The 15,623-nt window shown below is 41.8% G+C and overlaps 2 protein-coding genes across 2 annotated transcripts in view; one reads left to right on the top strand and one right to left on the bottom strand.

The window, feature by feature from the left end:
- The window catches only part of Itih2 (inter-alpha-trypsin inhibitor heavy chain 2), a 37,866-nt gene extending 36,762 nt beyond the window's left edge, over positions 1-1,104 (top strand). Inside the window, exon 21 of the mRNA XM_038335563.2 lies at positions 804-1,104. Coding sequence (XP_038191491.1) covers positions 804-951 — 148 coding nt within the window. The 3' untranslated portion in view covers positions 952-1,104. The remainder of the gene's footprint in view (positions 1-803) is intronic.
- Positions 1,105-3,641: 2,537 nt separating this feature from the next.
- Kin (Kin17 DNA and RNA binding protein) lies at positions 3,642-15,552 on the bottom strand. Its single transcript, XM_038332526.1, has 5 exons — positions 15,386-15,552; positions 11,413-11,507; positions 6,387-6,430; positions 6,182-6,304; positions 3,642-4,624 (listed from the first exon to the last, which is right to left on the bottom strand). The coding sequence occupies exons 1-5, from the start codon at positions 15,497-15,499 to the stop codon at positions 3,825-3,827; spliced, it is 1,176 nt and encodes a 391-aa protein (XP_038188454.1). The 5' UTR covers positions 15,500-15,552; the 3' UTR covers positions 3,642-3,824.
- Between the last annotated feature and the right edge of the window lie 71 nt (positions 15,553-15,623).

Genomic DNA, 15,623 nt, shown 5'->3' with positions numbered 1-15,623 from the left:
TCTTTTTGATATTTTATAAAGCAGTTTGTTTTCCTTATTAGATATAACAGTACAGAAATGCTATTATCTTCCACATAATTAAAATGTAACTTTACAGTGAAAATTAAATCACAAAAATATATGATATATGACACCACAATATAGACACATGAACTAAACGGTGGATTCTGAGTACACCACCCAAACAGTATTGGCTGAGTTACTAGACATCAGCACGCATGGAGAAATGCTGCGGCTACGCAGCAATTGCCTTACATCGTAGGCAGACCCGAGCCTTTCTCGAACTCCTGTGCCTCTGCCGATGAGCAAAAGAAACTGAAAGGGCCTCGCTCCATTCTCTGAAGGCTCACTAATGGCAACGTGCCATATGTGTTTTTAAATACTAGCTTCTTTATCCTCCATGGGGAAGACTTGAATTTGCTCATAAATAGCTGGCATCACCCTTAATGAAAACACACCCATAAACTGAGGAGGCGCCTCGGATTCATCAGAGAGCACGGATTAGCTATGGCACTGAGTTCTATTTAGCCTTTCCCTTCTTTGCTGTTCATTTGCTACTGTTACCCTGGTGGAAGCACCCCTGTAGGCCAGCTCCTAGGAGGGTTGTCTTAATTATCTGATGACACACTGATTACTCTGTTCTTGCACCAACCCAGACACTGACACCTCTTTTAACTTGGGTGGGGGCAGAAAAGGAGTGGGGGTGAGTATACAGTAGGAAGGGACAAAGAGCTGCCTTGTCTCCGGCTGTGCCTTGTTTCTGTGCTGTCTTTTCCCTAAGCATACACACCATTTCCTTTCAGAGGCTTACAGAAGGACTACAGGATGGATATAGTGTTTGGAACGGATGTGCCCTGCTGGTTTGTGCACAACAGTGGGAAAGGTTTCATCGATGGGCACTACAAAGATTACTTCGTACCTCAGCTTTATAGCTTTCTCAAGCGGCCTTAATGGTTTAGGGTTTTGGAAGTTGTATGTGTACATTTTCTCCCTTGACACTTTTTGCAGCTATGCCTCGGCTCCAGCAATTCAAAACAAACCCAGATATTAAAGCGGTCTAAAAGACATGCTAACCCATCTGAAGAAAATAAACATTTGCAAACACGTCTGGTGTAGGAGGTCCTTCTGCCTATGTGTTGCTTTCATTGATTAATAAAGAACTGCTTTGAGCCTATGGCAGGGAAGAACAGAATTAGGCAGAAAAAGCTAGGCTGTATGTTGGCAGGGAAGAAGGGCAGTGTCAGAGAGACACCATGGATCTGCTGGAGACAGACGCTGGGAATTTTACTCAGTAAGCCACTGCCATGTGGCGATGCACAGATGAATAGAAATGGGTTAAATTAAGATGTAAGAATTAGTCAATAAGAAACTAGAGCTAATGAGCCAAGCAGTGATTTAAATAATAGTTTCTGTATGGTTATTTTGGGACTAAACTAGCCGGGTGGCCTAGATGAACAAGCAGCTCCTTTCCTTCTACATATGTCTCAGGAGTTTGTTTTCAGATTATGTGTGTTCATAGAGATGACACCCAGGAAGTGGTTGGAGAGTCAAGATGCCACTGAGGCCAACCCCAGGAGTTGGTGTTTACAGGGAAAACCTGTCTACTTGCTGTTAAATGTCACCTCAGCACTGAGATTAAGCACACACTTGCTGTTATTACACAGAAGGCTCAGTTGGAAAACTTTGGGTGAATACTGACAATAAACAGGGGATATTCCTGCATCACAGCTGCTTCATGACAGAGATCTACACTGAACTCCCGTGTTGTAGGAAGAGTACTGCCAAAACTGGACAGACATTTATGTGCAAAATTTGGGGTAACAGTTCTATAAAACTCTTCTATAGCCGGGTGGTGGTGCACACCTGCCTTTAATCGCAGCACTCGGGAAGCAGAGGGCAGCGGATCACTGTGAGTTCGAGGCCAACGTGGTCTACAAGAGCTAGTTCCAGGACAGGCTCCAAAGCTACAGAAAAACCCTGTCTCGAAAACACCAAAACAAAACACCCAACACTCTTCTATAGAATCAGCCTCATACATGTAACTCAGGTGACCAAACTTTGAAAGTGGGTATTTCAACATTCTTTTCCTATAAAATTAACTTTCATCAGTAGCTGTCAAATGTAATCCCTCTTGACACCAGAAATATGTTGATTTCTTTTCTTTTTTTTTATTCTCTATTTTAAATGAATTGTCAATCTTATATTTCAAGTAAAGCCAAGCACTTAGTGGGAACAGCTGGAAAAGGACGGTTTTCCTCCTAAGTAAGTCTGATCATTCTTTGGAAGATGCCATAAACAACTTACAACTTGATACTTAGTTATATACAGGATGAACAATTGAGATCTCAGCCAACTAACACTGACCTGCTCCTTGTGAGATATATTAGCTATCTTTTGGTCTCACGTGGCTTGTGTTCATAAGCTTGGCCAAAATATCAATCACACAGTTACCATTAAACCAATAAAATGTGAATTTCATCTTAAATAAATGGGAAAACTTAATTGAGAAAAACAAATCTCAATTGAGATTATACCTGAGTTACGAGTTTTTTTTCAAAGTTTTAAAGACTGTTGTAAAGTGACTATAAACTAAGTCAGTTTTCTTTAAGATAAAAACTGGAAATGCAAAGAGTTGGAGAGTTGGCCCAGCAGTGAAGAGCATTTCTGCTTTTGCAGAGGGGTCCAAGTCCAGTTCCCAACACACATGTGTCAGCTCACAATCATCTGTAACTCCAGGTCTAAGAGATCCAATGCCCTCTTCTGACCTGTGCAGAGTCCTGAACATAGGTGGTACACATACAACCACTTACATGCACATCACATGAACAAATAGTTCTTTTAAACTCTAGAGAAAAAAAATCCTAAATCAATAGAATTAAGCAGTATCTTATTAAATGTATGTATATATATATGTGTGTGTGTGTGTGTGTGTATTTAATTGTAACCTGATTGCCTGGTTCTCAAGTATGAACTTTGTAAATGACAACATCATGACCCAATGGTCACAGAAAATAAAAGAACGTTATGTTCTTACAACCTATGGGCCACCAGTTAGGCACCCCCTTAGACGAATGTTCCAAGACATTTTCTTTTTCCAATAAGGCCCAGAGAAACCAAAGGTAGGGCACAAAAGCAACTGAAAGATTTTACGTATATGGGTGTTCAGCAGGCATGGACATCTGTACAGGATGTCATGCAGTGCTCACGAAGGCCATAAGAGAGCATAGGATCCGGGCCATAAAAGGGCACAGGATCCGGGACTGGGGTTATGGATGGTTCTGAGCCACTAGGTGGATGCTGGAAAGTGAAAGTGGATTCTCCGGAAGAAAAGTTGGTACTCTTAGCAGCTGAGCCACCTCAACAGACTCTAAAGGATTTTTTAATAAAATAAAGTGACATCTTTCACTGGTCTTATTTTAGCAAAAGATAAGTGACTCCAATGATTCATCAGAATGAAGGTCAAGCTTGCCTGATTAGAAACACACAGACACTAATGTGGTATAAGAACTGGCTTTTTCCAAATTGTCTTACATGAAACTTTACTAAAGTATTCTTTAATGATGGTTAAAAAAAAAAAAAAACAAAAAAAAAAAACCATCAAGGGTGTATTATGAAAGAAAAAGGAACAAAGATAAAGACAGTTTTGACATTTAAAAAACATTAGATTTCATTATAAATTTACCCAAACAACTATCCAGTAGTATTTAAATAGATCCATTTTTTATATGAAATGAATTCCCTAACACAGTAGAGTTACATAGTACCTTGACTAACACCAATTTGATGTTTTACAATTTCAATGTATTGTTAACAAATTTTCAAGCTCAAGCAAGTTTAGATATGTCCTCATACTGAATACCTTCAACTCTGCGTCCTTTCAGAGGTCCAGTTTCAATGACTATCGTGGCTGAAAAAGCCTTTTCATTGATGGATTCTAGAGTGCCTTCATTTCCCCTGTAGCCACCATTTAAAACTAGAATTCTCTTCCCTGGTGCAGGAATGACAGTCTCTAAATGAGTCTGGTCCAGTTTCAGCCTGTCTCCAGAGTCAATCATCTTCACCACAGCTGTGTATCTGTCAATCACTTCCTTAACGACACCCTTTTTCTTGTGATATTTCTCTCCAAGTTTCTTGGTTATAATTTTTACAATGATGCCAGGCTGTAGCCAGGAGTCTGTTCGCGCATTTCTTTTCTTTTCCTCTTCAATCTCCATGATTTCGTCCAGAGCAGACTTCTTTTTCTTCTTTGCAGGCTGAGCTGAGCTCTGGGACTCTTTTCGTTTCACTGATGCTGCACTCCCAAGGGTTTTCAGTGCACTTGGTCCCAAAGAGCTTGACTTGGACGATGTTGCTCCTGCTGAGCTACCTGCTCCTTTATTCAGATTGAATGTAACTTTTTCTTCATCATTGTCTCGGCTTAACTCTGTAAAAACAGGCGTCTCCTGCTCTTTCCCCTCCAGACCTCTTCTCACCTGCTCCTCAATGAATTTGGCAGTTTTTTCTTCATCGTCAAGATCTTGCTTCTTCTTTTTTTCCAATTCCAGCTGCCGGCGAATAGTTTCTGGGTCTCTGTCTATGTACTGAATATACCAGCCTTTTGGTGTCTCATCCACTTTACACAAGCCTTGGGGGAAAAAAAAGAAAAACAAGAAACCCAGCGTGACTTTGTATATATCCAAAGAAAACTGCAAGCACACTGTGTTCCATCTCTGCACATTTACTCATTCAGTAACTACAACCAAGTATCCTCAAACACAAAGCTCCGAAACACAGGGAGTTTTCACTTCCATGCTTACATAGCTACACTGAGGTGACAGCTAAACAAGAGATGCCCCAGAACAACTATCCACCTGCACCAGAGTTCTTACTGTCTAGTGAATACAGAAGGATCTGTTAACTTAGAATAAAGTAACACTATAAATAAGAAAAATACTGACACCAAGTTTCTTCCTAATTTCTCATCATCATATGAAGATTAGAGATGGGAGAAAAAAAAAGCAACTTAAACAATCACCTTGAGATAGACCATGAAACATTTCCTAAAGAGGATTATAAAGCTGAGTGCTGTCGTCATGCTATAAACCCAACACTTGGGAGGCTGAAGCAGAAGGACAGCCATGAGTGCAGGCCAACTTGGGGCACATACTGAGCTCTAGAGTAGACTGGAGTACACGGTGAGCCTCTGTCTCAGCACATAAATGATGGGATGAGCGGGGGTGAATATGGAAGAGAAGGAAAAGAAAGAATGGAAAAGGCTGCTAATAACTTTTAAAATAATTTTTATTACTTTTATTTGTACATGTGTGGCATACAAGTATATGTGGTAAAAATGTGTATGTATGTGTGGTGCACAGGTATGTATGTGTGTGGACATACACATGGAGGTATGAAACTTTCAGGAGTTGGTTCTCTCCTACCATGTGTGTCCTAAGGATCAATCTCAGGTCACTGGACTGCTAAGAACAAACTAAATACAAATACTATGGATTGGATACGAACTGTCTCACAGAGCTCATGTGTTGAGAGCTTGGTCTCCATCATTGTGAAGTGACTGGATCTGCAGGCTCTGACCTCATTGGTGAATTACCCCATTCACAAACTTTATTCTGATAGCACTACTGAGAAGTGGTAGAGACTAACAGGTAAGGCTGGCGGGGGAAGCGGCCACTGGGCCACTCTGGAAGGGCGCATCTCACCCTAGCCCTCTTGCCCTCCTCTGCCTCATCATGTGCCCCTGGCATGAAGCTTCTCCCTCACTTCAGGCCCAGAAGCACAGGAGTCAAGAGTTCGTGAAGCGAATTCTCACCAACTGCGAGTCAAAACCAATTTTCTTAGATATTTTGTCACAGTGATGGAAGGTGCCTTCTACAGAATGCTGCAGTGCACTGTCAAAAGAAGTCCTCAAGCTGGCCACTGCGCATCCAAAACCTGTAACCCCACCCCTGGGAAGCAGAGGCAAGAGAATCATAATTTCCATTGCAGCCTAGGCTATGTAAGTCCCAGCTTCAAAAAATAAGAGACAAAAGCGGCATATAACGAAGTAACTATGGAATAGTAGGTTCCCTCCTGCTTTCCTAATTGCCCTAGAGATCTTATTTTCCATAAAATCAGACAGAAACTGACAATGACTTCTCTCACAGAAATAAAGCCATGAAAGACCAGTTCACTGCTCTCCTCTTACCCTCTCTGCCCAGCCACTTGGTGAAGTCGGTCAGCGTTTCCCACTGAGTGGCATTCATATGGATGTGCTCTCGGTGGCTGATGTATTCATTGTAGACAATGTTGTTGTGGACTCTCTTAGTGCCTGAAAAAGAAGTGACACCGTTGAGCCTGAAAACCCCACACGATTATGAAATTGTTATTTATAAAATATTTAAGATGTTTACCAAAGCGTCTCCTCAGAAGTTCCAGGAAGTCATTTCGGAATTCTCTAGAGATGAAAGAAATGAAAACATTATGGTATTTGCTACAAACATAAAACGCCATCTTCTTGAAGTTTAAGCAATCATAAACTTTTGTGATCAGATGTCACATCAACCATCTATGTTACTATGTGCCAATGTGCTATAAACCTTTAACGTGAACATAGAAAGAACTGCAAAGATTAGCCTGGAGTTGAAATGCTTGGCCTTAGGAGCAGCCATGGTAAAAGCTAGTCCATGTCTTTAGGTTCATCATAGGGTCTTTGTTCTAATGACTACTGACTATTATGGTATAATAATACCACTCTGTCCAGGACGTCACATCTTAACTTTCAAGCAGTTCTAATAAAGTCAACTAAAAAAAGAAATTTAACAAAATATCATAAACAAATTTGAGGGCATTGTCAGAGGGGACTTTAATATGGACAGTGAAATATGATTCAAAGGCCAAAAGGGAAGCCCATTCCTTCTTAACAGACCACAGGGTGTGTTTGAAAGGCGACACTTATTTGACGTTGGCTGGAATTTAGGATAATAGTAAGGATGAGCAGAAGCAGAATAACACGAGGGAAGAAGATGTGGCTTGAAGACGAAGTCTGATCCAATTTTTGACATCTTGAATGTCATGTCTTACAAATCTAGTTTCCAGCAAGCAATAGAAAAGCATTTCCAACCCAAATAACATAAGTTTAAAAAATTAATTAAACTCTGTAATCATAATCATGAATTATACAGTCATAAAGGAAAATAAAGGGGCTGAGAGATGGCTCAGTCAATAACAGTAGTAGCTGCTACCCTTGAGGACCCAGGTTTGATTCCCAGAAACCACACAGCTAAACTGTCTTTGACTCCAAAGACACCCTCTTTGAGTCCACACAAGCAAAATACTCATACACATAAAATAAATAATTTTTAAAAGAAAAATGAAATCATAACATTTGCAAAGACAAAAAGGACAGAAACAGAAATCATGTTAAGCTAGATCATAAAGAAAAATATGAAGTTTTCTCTCATATGAAACTTAGATTTAAATGTGTGTGTGTGTGTGTGTGTGTGTGTGCATAGGGGAGTAAAATGAATCCTGATGGGGCTCATAAGAGAGGATGATAAGATTGTAAAGGAGAGGAAAAAAGAGGGTAACAGAAGACATGCGCCCAGAAAATGGAAGAGTGGATTACTTGGGGGAAAAGGGAATGAGACAAGTAGTGGAGGACAAGGAGGAGAGGATGCCAGTAGGAGAATTGTGAATTATGAGACAGTACAATAACGTTTTAAAGTTATGAGGAAAATCAATGCTTTACATGCTAACTTAAAAAAAATTTAACCTATACTCAAAAGGAAAATGATGGGAGAGAGGAAGAGAAGAAGTGAGGGAGGCAGGAAGGGAGGGGGAAGGAGGGAGAAAATCATGGTGGGCAGCAGAGAACAGTAACACCATCACTTGGGAATGTCACAGAAATGTAAAGTCTCTGGCCCCATCCAAAATTTCCTGAATGAGAAGCTGGGTATGGGTCTGCCATTGTTTTAAATCAAAGCTAAGCCTGTACACACAATTGTTTGTAGAACATTGGGTAGAACAGGAACAGCAGTGGCTAAAGCTGCAAGCTGGAACAGTGAGGAACCATGAAAGTGATTCAAGTGAGAAATGCTGGGAACCAATACTAGACAGAAGGAATGGAAAGGACCTGAGTTTGAAGGGCATCACATACAATAGATAAGAAGGATTCCAAGTGGACTAGGGGTTCTACTAGTTGACACTGAGGATAGCATACTGAGTTCAACTTCAGAAATGCTGACTCTGGGTCTGGAGAGATTGCTCAGTGGTTTAGAGTACTTGTTGCTCTTGTGAAGGACCCAGGTTTGATTCCCAACTTACAACCGTCCTAATTCCAGTTCCAGGAGATCCACTGCCCTCTTCTGACCTCCACACATCAGTCATGAGCATGGTACACATACATACATGCAGGCAAGACATTCATACACATAAAATCAATTTTTAAAATAAAAATAATAGAAATGATGATTCTGAACGAGCTTTCAGAAAAGCAGAGCTGTCAAGGGAAAAAAAAAAAACATGTGTAACTTAGGACAGATGTTAGAAAAGAACGTCAAGATTTAAGGGGGGAGGGATTTAGGAGACACCTGACCATAAAGGCAACAGTTGAAAAGAGTGTGATTTATGGTGACATGTGACTTAAGGTGACTGTGGGATGGGACCAAAAGATGAGAGAATCCTAAAACTTCCAGAGAACTTTCCGCTATTTGAGGAGCTAAGAAGGAAGAAGAAGGAAGAGGGCCGCGGGAGAACACAGAGGGAAGTGTGGCAGTGAGGAGTTTCAAGCATTACCCACTGGAGACAGACCAAGGAAGATGAAGACGGGAAAAGCCATGCGGGGCAGCTGACAGCAGACGGCGCTGTGGACAACACGCGGAGGCAAGAAGAGTCCAGCACTTGTCACAATGCTCTTTCCCAGTGTGTGGCCTGAGCATCCAGTGCTATTCAAGACTGTTTTAGGTAGTGCACAGATAAAACAAATTTTCCTTTGTCGTTGTGGTTTTTTACATTGACAAAGTTAAAAGCAATGGAAAGAAAATGGGTTTCATGGCAGAAACCTGTCATGCCAGCATTAAGGAGACTCAGACAAGAGGACTGTTCTGAATCTGACACCAGCCTGTACTGCCTGAGTACCAAGCCAGTCAGGACTACATAAAACCCTGTTTCAAAACACAAATAAATGAATGACTGAATGAATGAATGAGTGCACAAATAAATTTTCTGAAGATGGAAGGTAAACCCACCAGGAGCTTAGCATACAGAGAAGGTCCCAGGTAGTAATCTCAAGCCATCTAACAATGATGGACTCTACAACACCACACCAACTACTGAAAACTTAGACTAGCTTTATCTAGCACGTCGCTATGGAGCAGTAAAATTTGTGGGTTGTATTAAATCTCAGCCGTCAACATCACCTTGCTAATAGTTTGGGATAAACTGGGAATTACAGATGAACCACCACCACTGAGCATCACAGCCGCTGTGACAAAGCACCGTGCGACGGCGCTGTGAGCTGAATACTTTTTCTCCTGGGACATAAAAGATGGAAAGACATAAACTACCATTATTCCAAACTGGACATCTGGTAGACATGTCCTCAAAATTAAAGTAAGATTGCTGTTTGGGGTAAAGAACAGGCGTTGTGCTGCCAATGAAGAGACTGGAGCTCCTGAGCCACGATTAGAATGTTGTCAAGTAGAACCTGCCACTGTGAGCTCAACATACCTCTCAAACTCAGAGCTGTTCTGACAACATCTGTGCTATTAATGAGTACCATCAGATGACACTGTACATTAAGTGGGGTCACTATTTGAAAGGAAGGTGTTTGTAACTCAACTGATATTTTCCAAGAGACTCGCATATGTTACAAGACCACGTACATGTACAAGATCCACATAAAATGTAGATCAGTGGATTTTAATTCAACAGAATACACATGTCTTTTGGGATCTGTATTATAACTACTCTAAGAAGCTTGCACACACTCTTGATGCAGCATCAAAGCGTAACTTCTACTAAGACAATATAACAGGCTAAATGTGGAAGAAAAGGTGAGAACTCAGCTGCCTTTTAAGTGATATTTGAAGAGGTTTACAAAAATGTAAAATAGATGTTTTTGTATTTGGAAAATATACTATGTTGCTTTGGTTTTGTTTTTCTATTAAAATATCTCACCAGGTGTAGTGGAACATACCTATAATTCCAGCATTCGTGGTGCTGAAGCAAGAAGATTGTGAGTTTAAGACTAACCTTGGCCACACAGTGAGATCTTAAATTAACAGGGGTGGGACACACACACACACACACACACACACGAAGACCCATGTATACGCACTTGAGTGTAGGTACACAGAATCTGTGTACATACGGAGGCCAGAGGTCAACTGAGTATCTTTCTCGATTGCTCTCCACTTTACTTATTGAGGCAGGGACTCTTGCTGAACGTAGCAATTTAGCAAGTCTAGTTAGTGGCTTGCCCTAGAAATCAACTGTCTCTGCCTCCTGAGCACTGGGATTATGGGCTTCTCATCATGCCTGTTTGGCTTTATTGTGGATGCTGCAAATTGCAACTCTGGTCCTCAAATGTGACAGCAACCATTTTATCCTCTAGGTCCTCCCCCAGGTTCCTATTTTACTTGAATACAGGGTAAATATATTAGTATTTTAAATAGACTAATAAGAGTTTCTAACTTTTTTCAAATTTAATTTCAAATGTTAACACATATCACCCATAGAAACAAAAGCCCTTTGGAATCTTTAACATATGTATAAAGGGGTTCTCAGAAAGTATCTAGTTTTTTTAAAAAAAAAAAGCCAGGCAGTGGTGACGCAAGCCTTTCATCCCAGTACTTGGAAGTCAGAGGCAGGTGGATCTCTGTGAGTTCGAGGCCAACCTGGTCTACAGAACGAGTTCCAGGACAGGCTCCAAAGCTACACAGACAAATAGTGTCTAAAAAAAAAAGAAAGAAAGAAAAAAAAATAAAGGCTAGTATTGGTAATAATCAACAAAAAAACATTATTAGTACTAGACACACTTCTCAGTCCTTTAAAAATATTAATTCTCTCACTCTTCTTCCAGACCTACATGGCAGCCCAACAGCTGGGTCAGGGTGCCACATCAGTGCCATCATACCCATGAGAATACTAAAGCACAAAAAAAACTCAGGAACCTCATCCCAAGGCATCATCCAAAACCCCTGCAGGGGGAAAGATGTGAGGCCAGGCGGTGCTGAATTAAAAGAAAAGGGAAGTTCTAAGATACACTATGGCAACAATGGCACTGATTAATTTCAGAAGACAAAGACTGAGTACAGTGAGACTCCAGCCATCACAAAACGTAGGCGACAACAGATCTCAATATAAAATTGTAAGCATTTCTATTACACGGCCAACTTAGTAACATTTAAGAGGGAAGACTGTCTTTGAGTGACTTACTCTGAAAAGTAATCCATGAACTGCTGAGGATTTTCTGACGCCAGCAACAGCTGTCTTTGATGAGATTCTGACATACAGTGACACTTGAAGCCATTCTACAAAAAATGCAAAGGGTGTTAAGCTCTCATCTCCATAACACACACTCCCCCATAGTAGGACATTAAGCCTGTAAATGCGCCCTTTAATGATAAATTCTTTTTAACTTGTAAAATTATAGGTATTTTGCCTGCATGCACGCCTGTGTACCACTTCTGCGCCGTGCCCAAGGGGGTCATGCTACAGTGTTGGATCCACTGGAACCAAAGTACAGACGGTAGGGGTGCTAGAAATAGAACCTGGGTCCTCTGGAACAGTAACCAGAGCTCTTAAGCACTGAGCCATTTCTCTAGTACTGATAAATTATTTCTACGAAATCAAATCACTAGCTATAACCATGTTCTAGCTTGAGTGAGTGTGTATGTGTTGGGGGAACCAGAGATGGGTAGCAAGTTTCCCTGTCGCTCTCCAGCTAATTCTTTTAAGATGGGGTCTCTCATTGAACCTGGAGCTCACAGGTTCAGAAGAGTCAAGTAAGCTCTCTTGCCTCTGCCTTCAGTAATTAGTTTTACACAGGTACTGGGGATCCAAATGCAGGTCTTCACACTTGTGTGGGAGAAGACTGTACTGACTGAGACTTCTCTGCAGCCCTGTGTCAAATTTTGCTTCCCCAGAGTTGAGTCTTGCAACCCTGTCAATTACAGGGTAGTCAAGGTCAAGAGACTGGAAGCTGCACTGTGAAACAGACATTTAAAATGTTACCAGACCCTGCTGACTTCACTAGGGATTTAACTAATTCTTACCCAGCACCTGCTTCTTAGCAAGAGCGGGGGGGGGGGGGGGGGGGGGGGGGGGGGGGGGGGAGATGCAATGGAGCAAAAAGGATCATATCTGAGTGTCCCCTACAAACACTCTTTTCTCTTGTTTTCTTCCTCTTTAGTTTATTATCCTATTACTTAAATTTTGTTAACTGTATTTTAGCTGTGCTTTTTAAGACTGTTAAGAAAAAAAGCAAGTGGGAGCTAGAGATGGTTCAGTGGTTAAGAGAACAAGCTGCTCCTGCAGAGGACCTAAAGTTCAGCCCAGTTCCCAGCATCTACACCAGGGTGCTCACAACTGCCTGTGACTCCAGCCCAGGAGATACAGCGCCTCTTCTGACATAAATAAATAACTTAAAATCAACATATATGCTTTGTTGTATAAGTAAATTACTTCTACCTTTATTTGAGCCTGAAATTTCAATAGTACATATAGTACATATGCAGAAGTCCTGAGTTCAATTTCCAACAACCCACATAGTGGTTCACAACCATCTATGATGGGATCAGGTACCCTCTTCTGTGATGCAGGCATACACGTAAACAGAGCACTCATACACATAAGGGCTTTCCCTTCCTGAGAGGAGAACAAGAGCGAACAGACTGGGGATCTGAAACCATGACTGCTTGTCTAAGCTTACTTTCTTTCTTTTTCTTTTCTTTTTTTTTTTTTTTTGAGACCAGGTCTCACTGCGTTAGGACACCCTGGCCTGAAACTTGTGACCTTCCCATCTCTGCCTCTAGATTGCTGGATTAGAGGTGTTCACCACCACACCTGCACCTACTTATTACTCTCAGAAGTTATTCTGAAATTAAATTCTCATGAGAAGAGGATGAATGACTACTTCCGTTAAGTGTCAGGGTTTTGTTTTGTTTTGTTGTAGGTTCTTTTGATTCTGGCTGCCTTCCTCCTTCAAAGGTGCTCAAAGGAAGGAGGATGCTGGCTCTTACACGTTCCCTTTTCTATTCCTACCCTGCAATGCAGAAGAACTGAGGAGGAAGAACATAAGGGCCATATCCCTTTCACCTTTCCTAATCCATTCCTTTGGATTTCTAGAAGTTAATAACATTTTGTTTTCCTTTTTATTTATATTTTAATTTATGGAAAGCAATACTTGTCTGTTACCAAATTTTTTTGAAGTAAAATTGAAATAACCATTTCTTTCAGGTAGTGCACAAATTAGGGAAAATTATAGGTGGTCCATGGATAACGAAAGGTTAAAACTGACAGTAAGTATGGCGGAGTCTGAAGCTGGACAGTGGTGGCACACACCTGTAATCCCAGCACGAGGGAGGCAGAGGCGAATGGATCTCTGTGAGGTTAAGGTCAGCCTGGTTTACAGAGAGAGTTTCAGGTCAGAAAGGGCTACACAGAGAAACCCTGTCTCAAAAAAATCAACAACAACAAAAGAGATGGGGTTTTGAGAACTAGCCAGTGGCAGTGGGATTAAGAAGCAAGGTGTGAGTTATTAGGAAGGTGGTAAGGGCAGGAAGGTAGCTCAGTGGGTAAGGGTGCTCATGTCAAATGCTGACAACCTCATTTCAATCACCAGGACACTCGTGCTAGAAGGAAATAACCAACTACAGGTTGCCCTTTGATCCCCGTTGTGTGTGAGACTTGTACGCCCTTAACTGGCATCAGTAGGCATCTGTAGACATTTGGTGACACACGCTCATCAAAAAGTAATATAAATCAGGGGGGCATGTAGTACGAATAAAACTCAGAGACAGAAATTGGGGTCCAACCTGAAAAACCAGAAAAGCAAAGCCGCCAAGTCACTAGAGAAGTCTTATCTCTACCAAGGCTGGGTGACCGCAAACTAAGCAGACTGAGCTTCTCTCCTCTCTTTTCATATTCCCTGTTGCTGGGAGTAAAGGTGTTTGACTCCTGAAAACTGGGATTAAAGGTGAGCTGCCGCCACCCAGATTTGTTTCTGCATTGATCTTGTGTAGCCCAGGGTAGCATTGAACTCACAGAGATCCATCTGCCTCTGCCTCCCAAATCCTGGAATTAAAGGTGTGTGTCACCTCTAGAAGCTTTAGCTATGCCTTCAGGCAAGAGTTAATTATTAAAATGCAAATAACATACCACTACAGGGGCATAAGGAAGTAGTTCAGTGGTAGAGCATTTGCCAGCCATGTGTAAGATTCTGAATTAACTTGTAGTACCACTAACAAGCAAGGTTCCTGGTCCCCATCACCACTACCACCAGACAACTGAGCAAGCATTACTATGAAGTGGGTTGGTCTGTCTTTGACACCAGCTCTAGAGAAGCAGAGGCAGGTAGATCTTGTTTGAGGTGAACAGGGTCTATCTACATGGTGAAGTTTCAGGCCAGTTAAAGTTACATACTGAGACACTGTCTCCAAAATAAAGCAGAAATTAAATAGTGTATTGGATGATGTAAAGGAATTTTTATTAGGTTTGCTATATTGGTGGCATTTTGACATATATTGAAATGAAACGGGCGATTACTTTGTTATGTTGATCACATAAGTTTTCAAAGGTTAAGTATACTGACATTTATATAATTTATTATAAAATATTTCGGAAAAAAGTAAATTTGGTAGAACACTTAAGGGTAACTTCTAGGTGCTATGGAACCTCCTCTAGGTGCTATGGAACCTCCTCTAGGTGCTAGGTACCTCCTGAAATCTATATACTGAATCTCTAACCCCCTGATAGCAGTAACAAGTGGGAACTTCGGGACATAGTGACATTTAAGTTATGGGGAGACTCAGTCTCAAAGGGGAAAAACAAAACAAAACAAAAATACAACCCAGTGACAACCTCAGAGCAGGCAGGTACAGTTATTACCTCCACTTTAACAGTTATAGGGCACTTTATTTGCCCAAGCCCGTACGTATCTCTATTAAGCAGTGCAGTGTGAGTTCCTAATTTTTACCAACCCCAGGGAAGTCGGAGCCTGGCAATCAGTAGGTACCTGTCTGGGATCATTTCTGGTGGAGCTGGAGCGTCGCGCGAAGGGCACTGGGGTTCACAGGCCTCTGGCTAGGGAAGACTGCGCGGAAAAACGCTCCGAAGCGGGGCGCAGCGTCGGTTGGGTACCAGGGTCGCTGGCGGGACCTTGGAGTCGCGGCCACTCTGAGCCACTTACCTCGTCACGGCACTGTTTCTGGCACATCTGGCAGTACCAGCGAAGCTTCTGGAGCCCTTTGGACTTGATTCTATTCGCGATAGCTTTGGGGCTCAGAAAATCCGACTTGCCCATGGTGACCCAGAGCACTACAATGCTGAAGCAGCCGGAAGCGGAACTGGATCGACGCGAGGACAGGCGGGACTAAAACTGACAGCAGGAAGTGGGTGGGGCTAGGGAACCTGAGGCTTCGGAGCTC

Source organism: Arvicola amphibius, chromosome 6, assembly GCF_903992535.2.
Source record: "Arvicola amphibius chromosome 6, mArvAmp1.2, whole genome shotgun sequence".
Lineage (NCBI taxonomy): Eukaryota > Metazoa > Chordata > Mammalia > Rodentia > Cricetidae > Arvicola > Arvicola amphibius.
This window is presented reverse-complemented; position numbering and strand designations above follow the sequence as displayed.

What these genes read in the sequence shown, in the direction of transcription:
- Kin (XM_038332526.1), bottom strand. Translation starts at nt 15,499, where the DNA reads ATGGGCAAGTCGGATTTTCTGAGCCCCAAAGCTATCGCGAATAGAATC. An exon ending in ACTTCTGAGGAGACGCTTTG is followed by an intron (nt 6,305 to 6,386) that starts GTAAACATCTTA and finishes CTTCTTTTTCAG; the next exon opens with GCACTAAGAGAGTCCACAAC. An exon ending in CAAGTGGCTGGGCAGAGAGG is followed by an intron (nt 4,625 to 6,181) that starts GTAAGAGGAGAG and finishes TTTTCCCCCAAG; the next exon opens with GCTTGTGTAAAGTGGATGAG.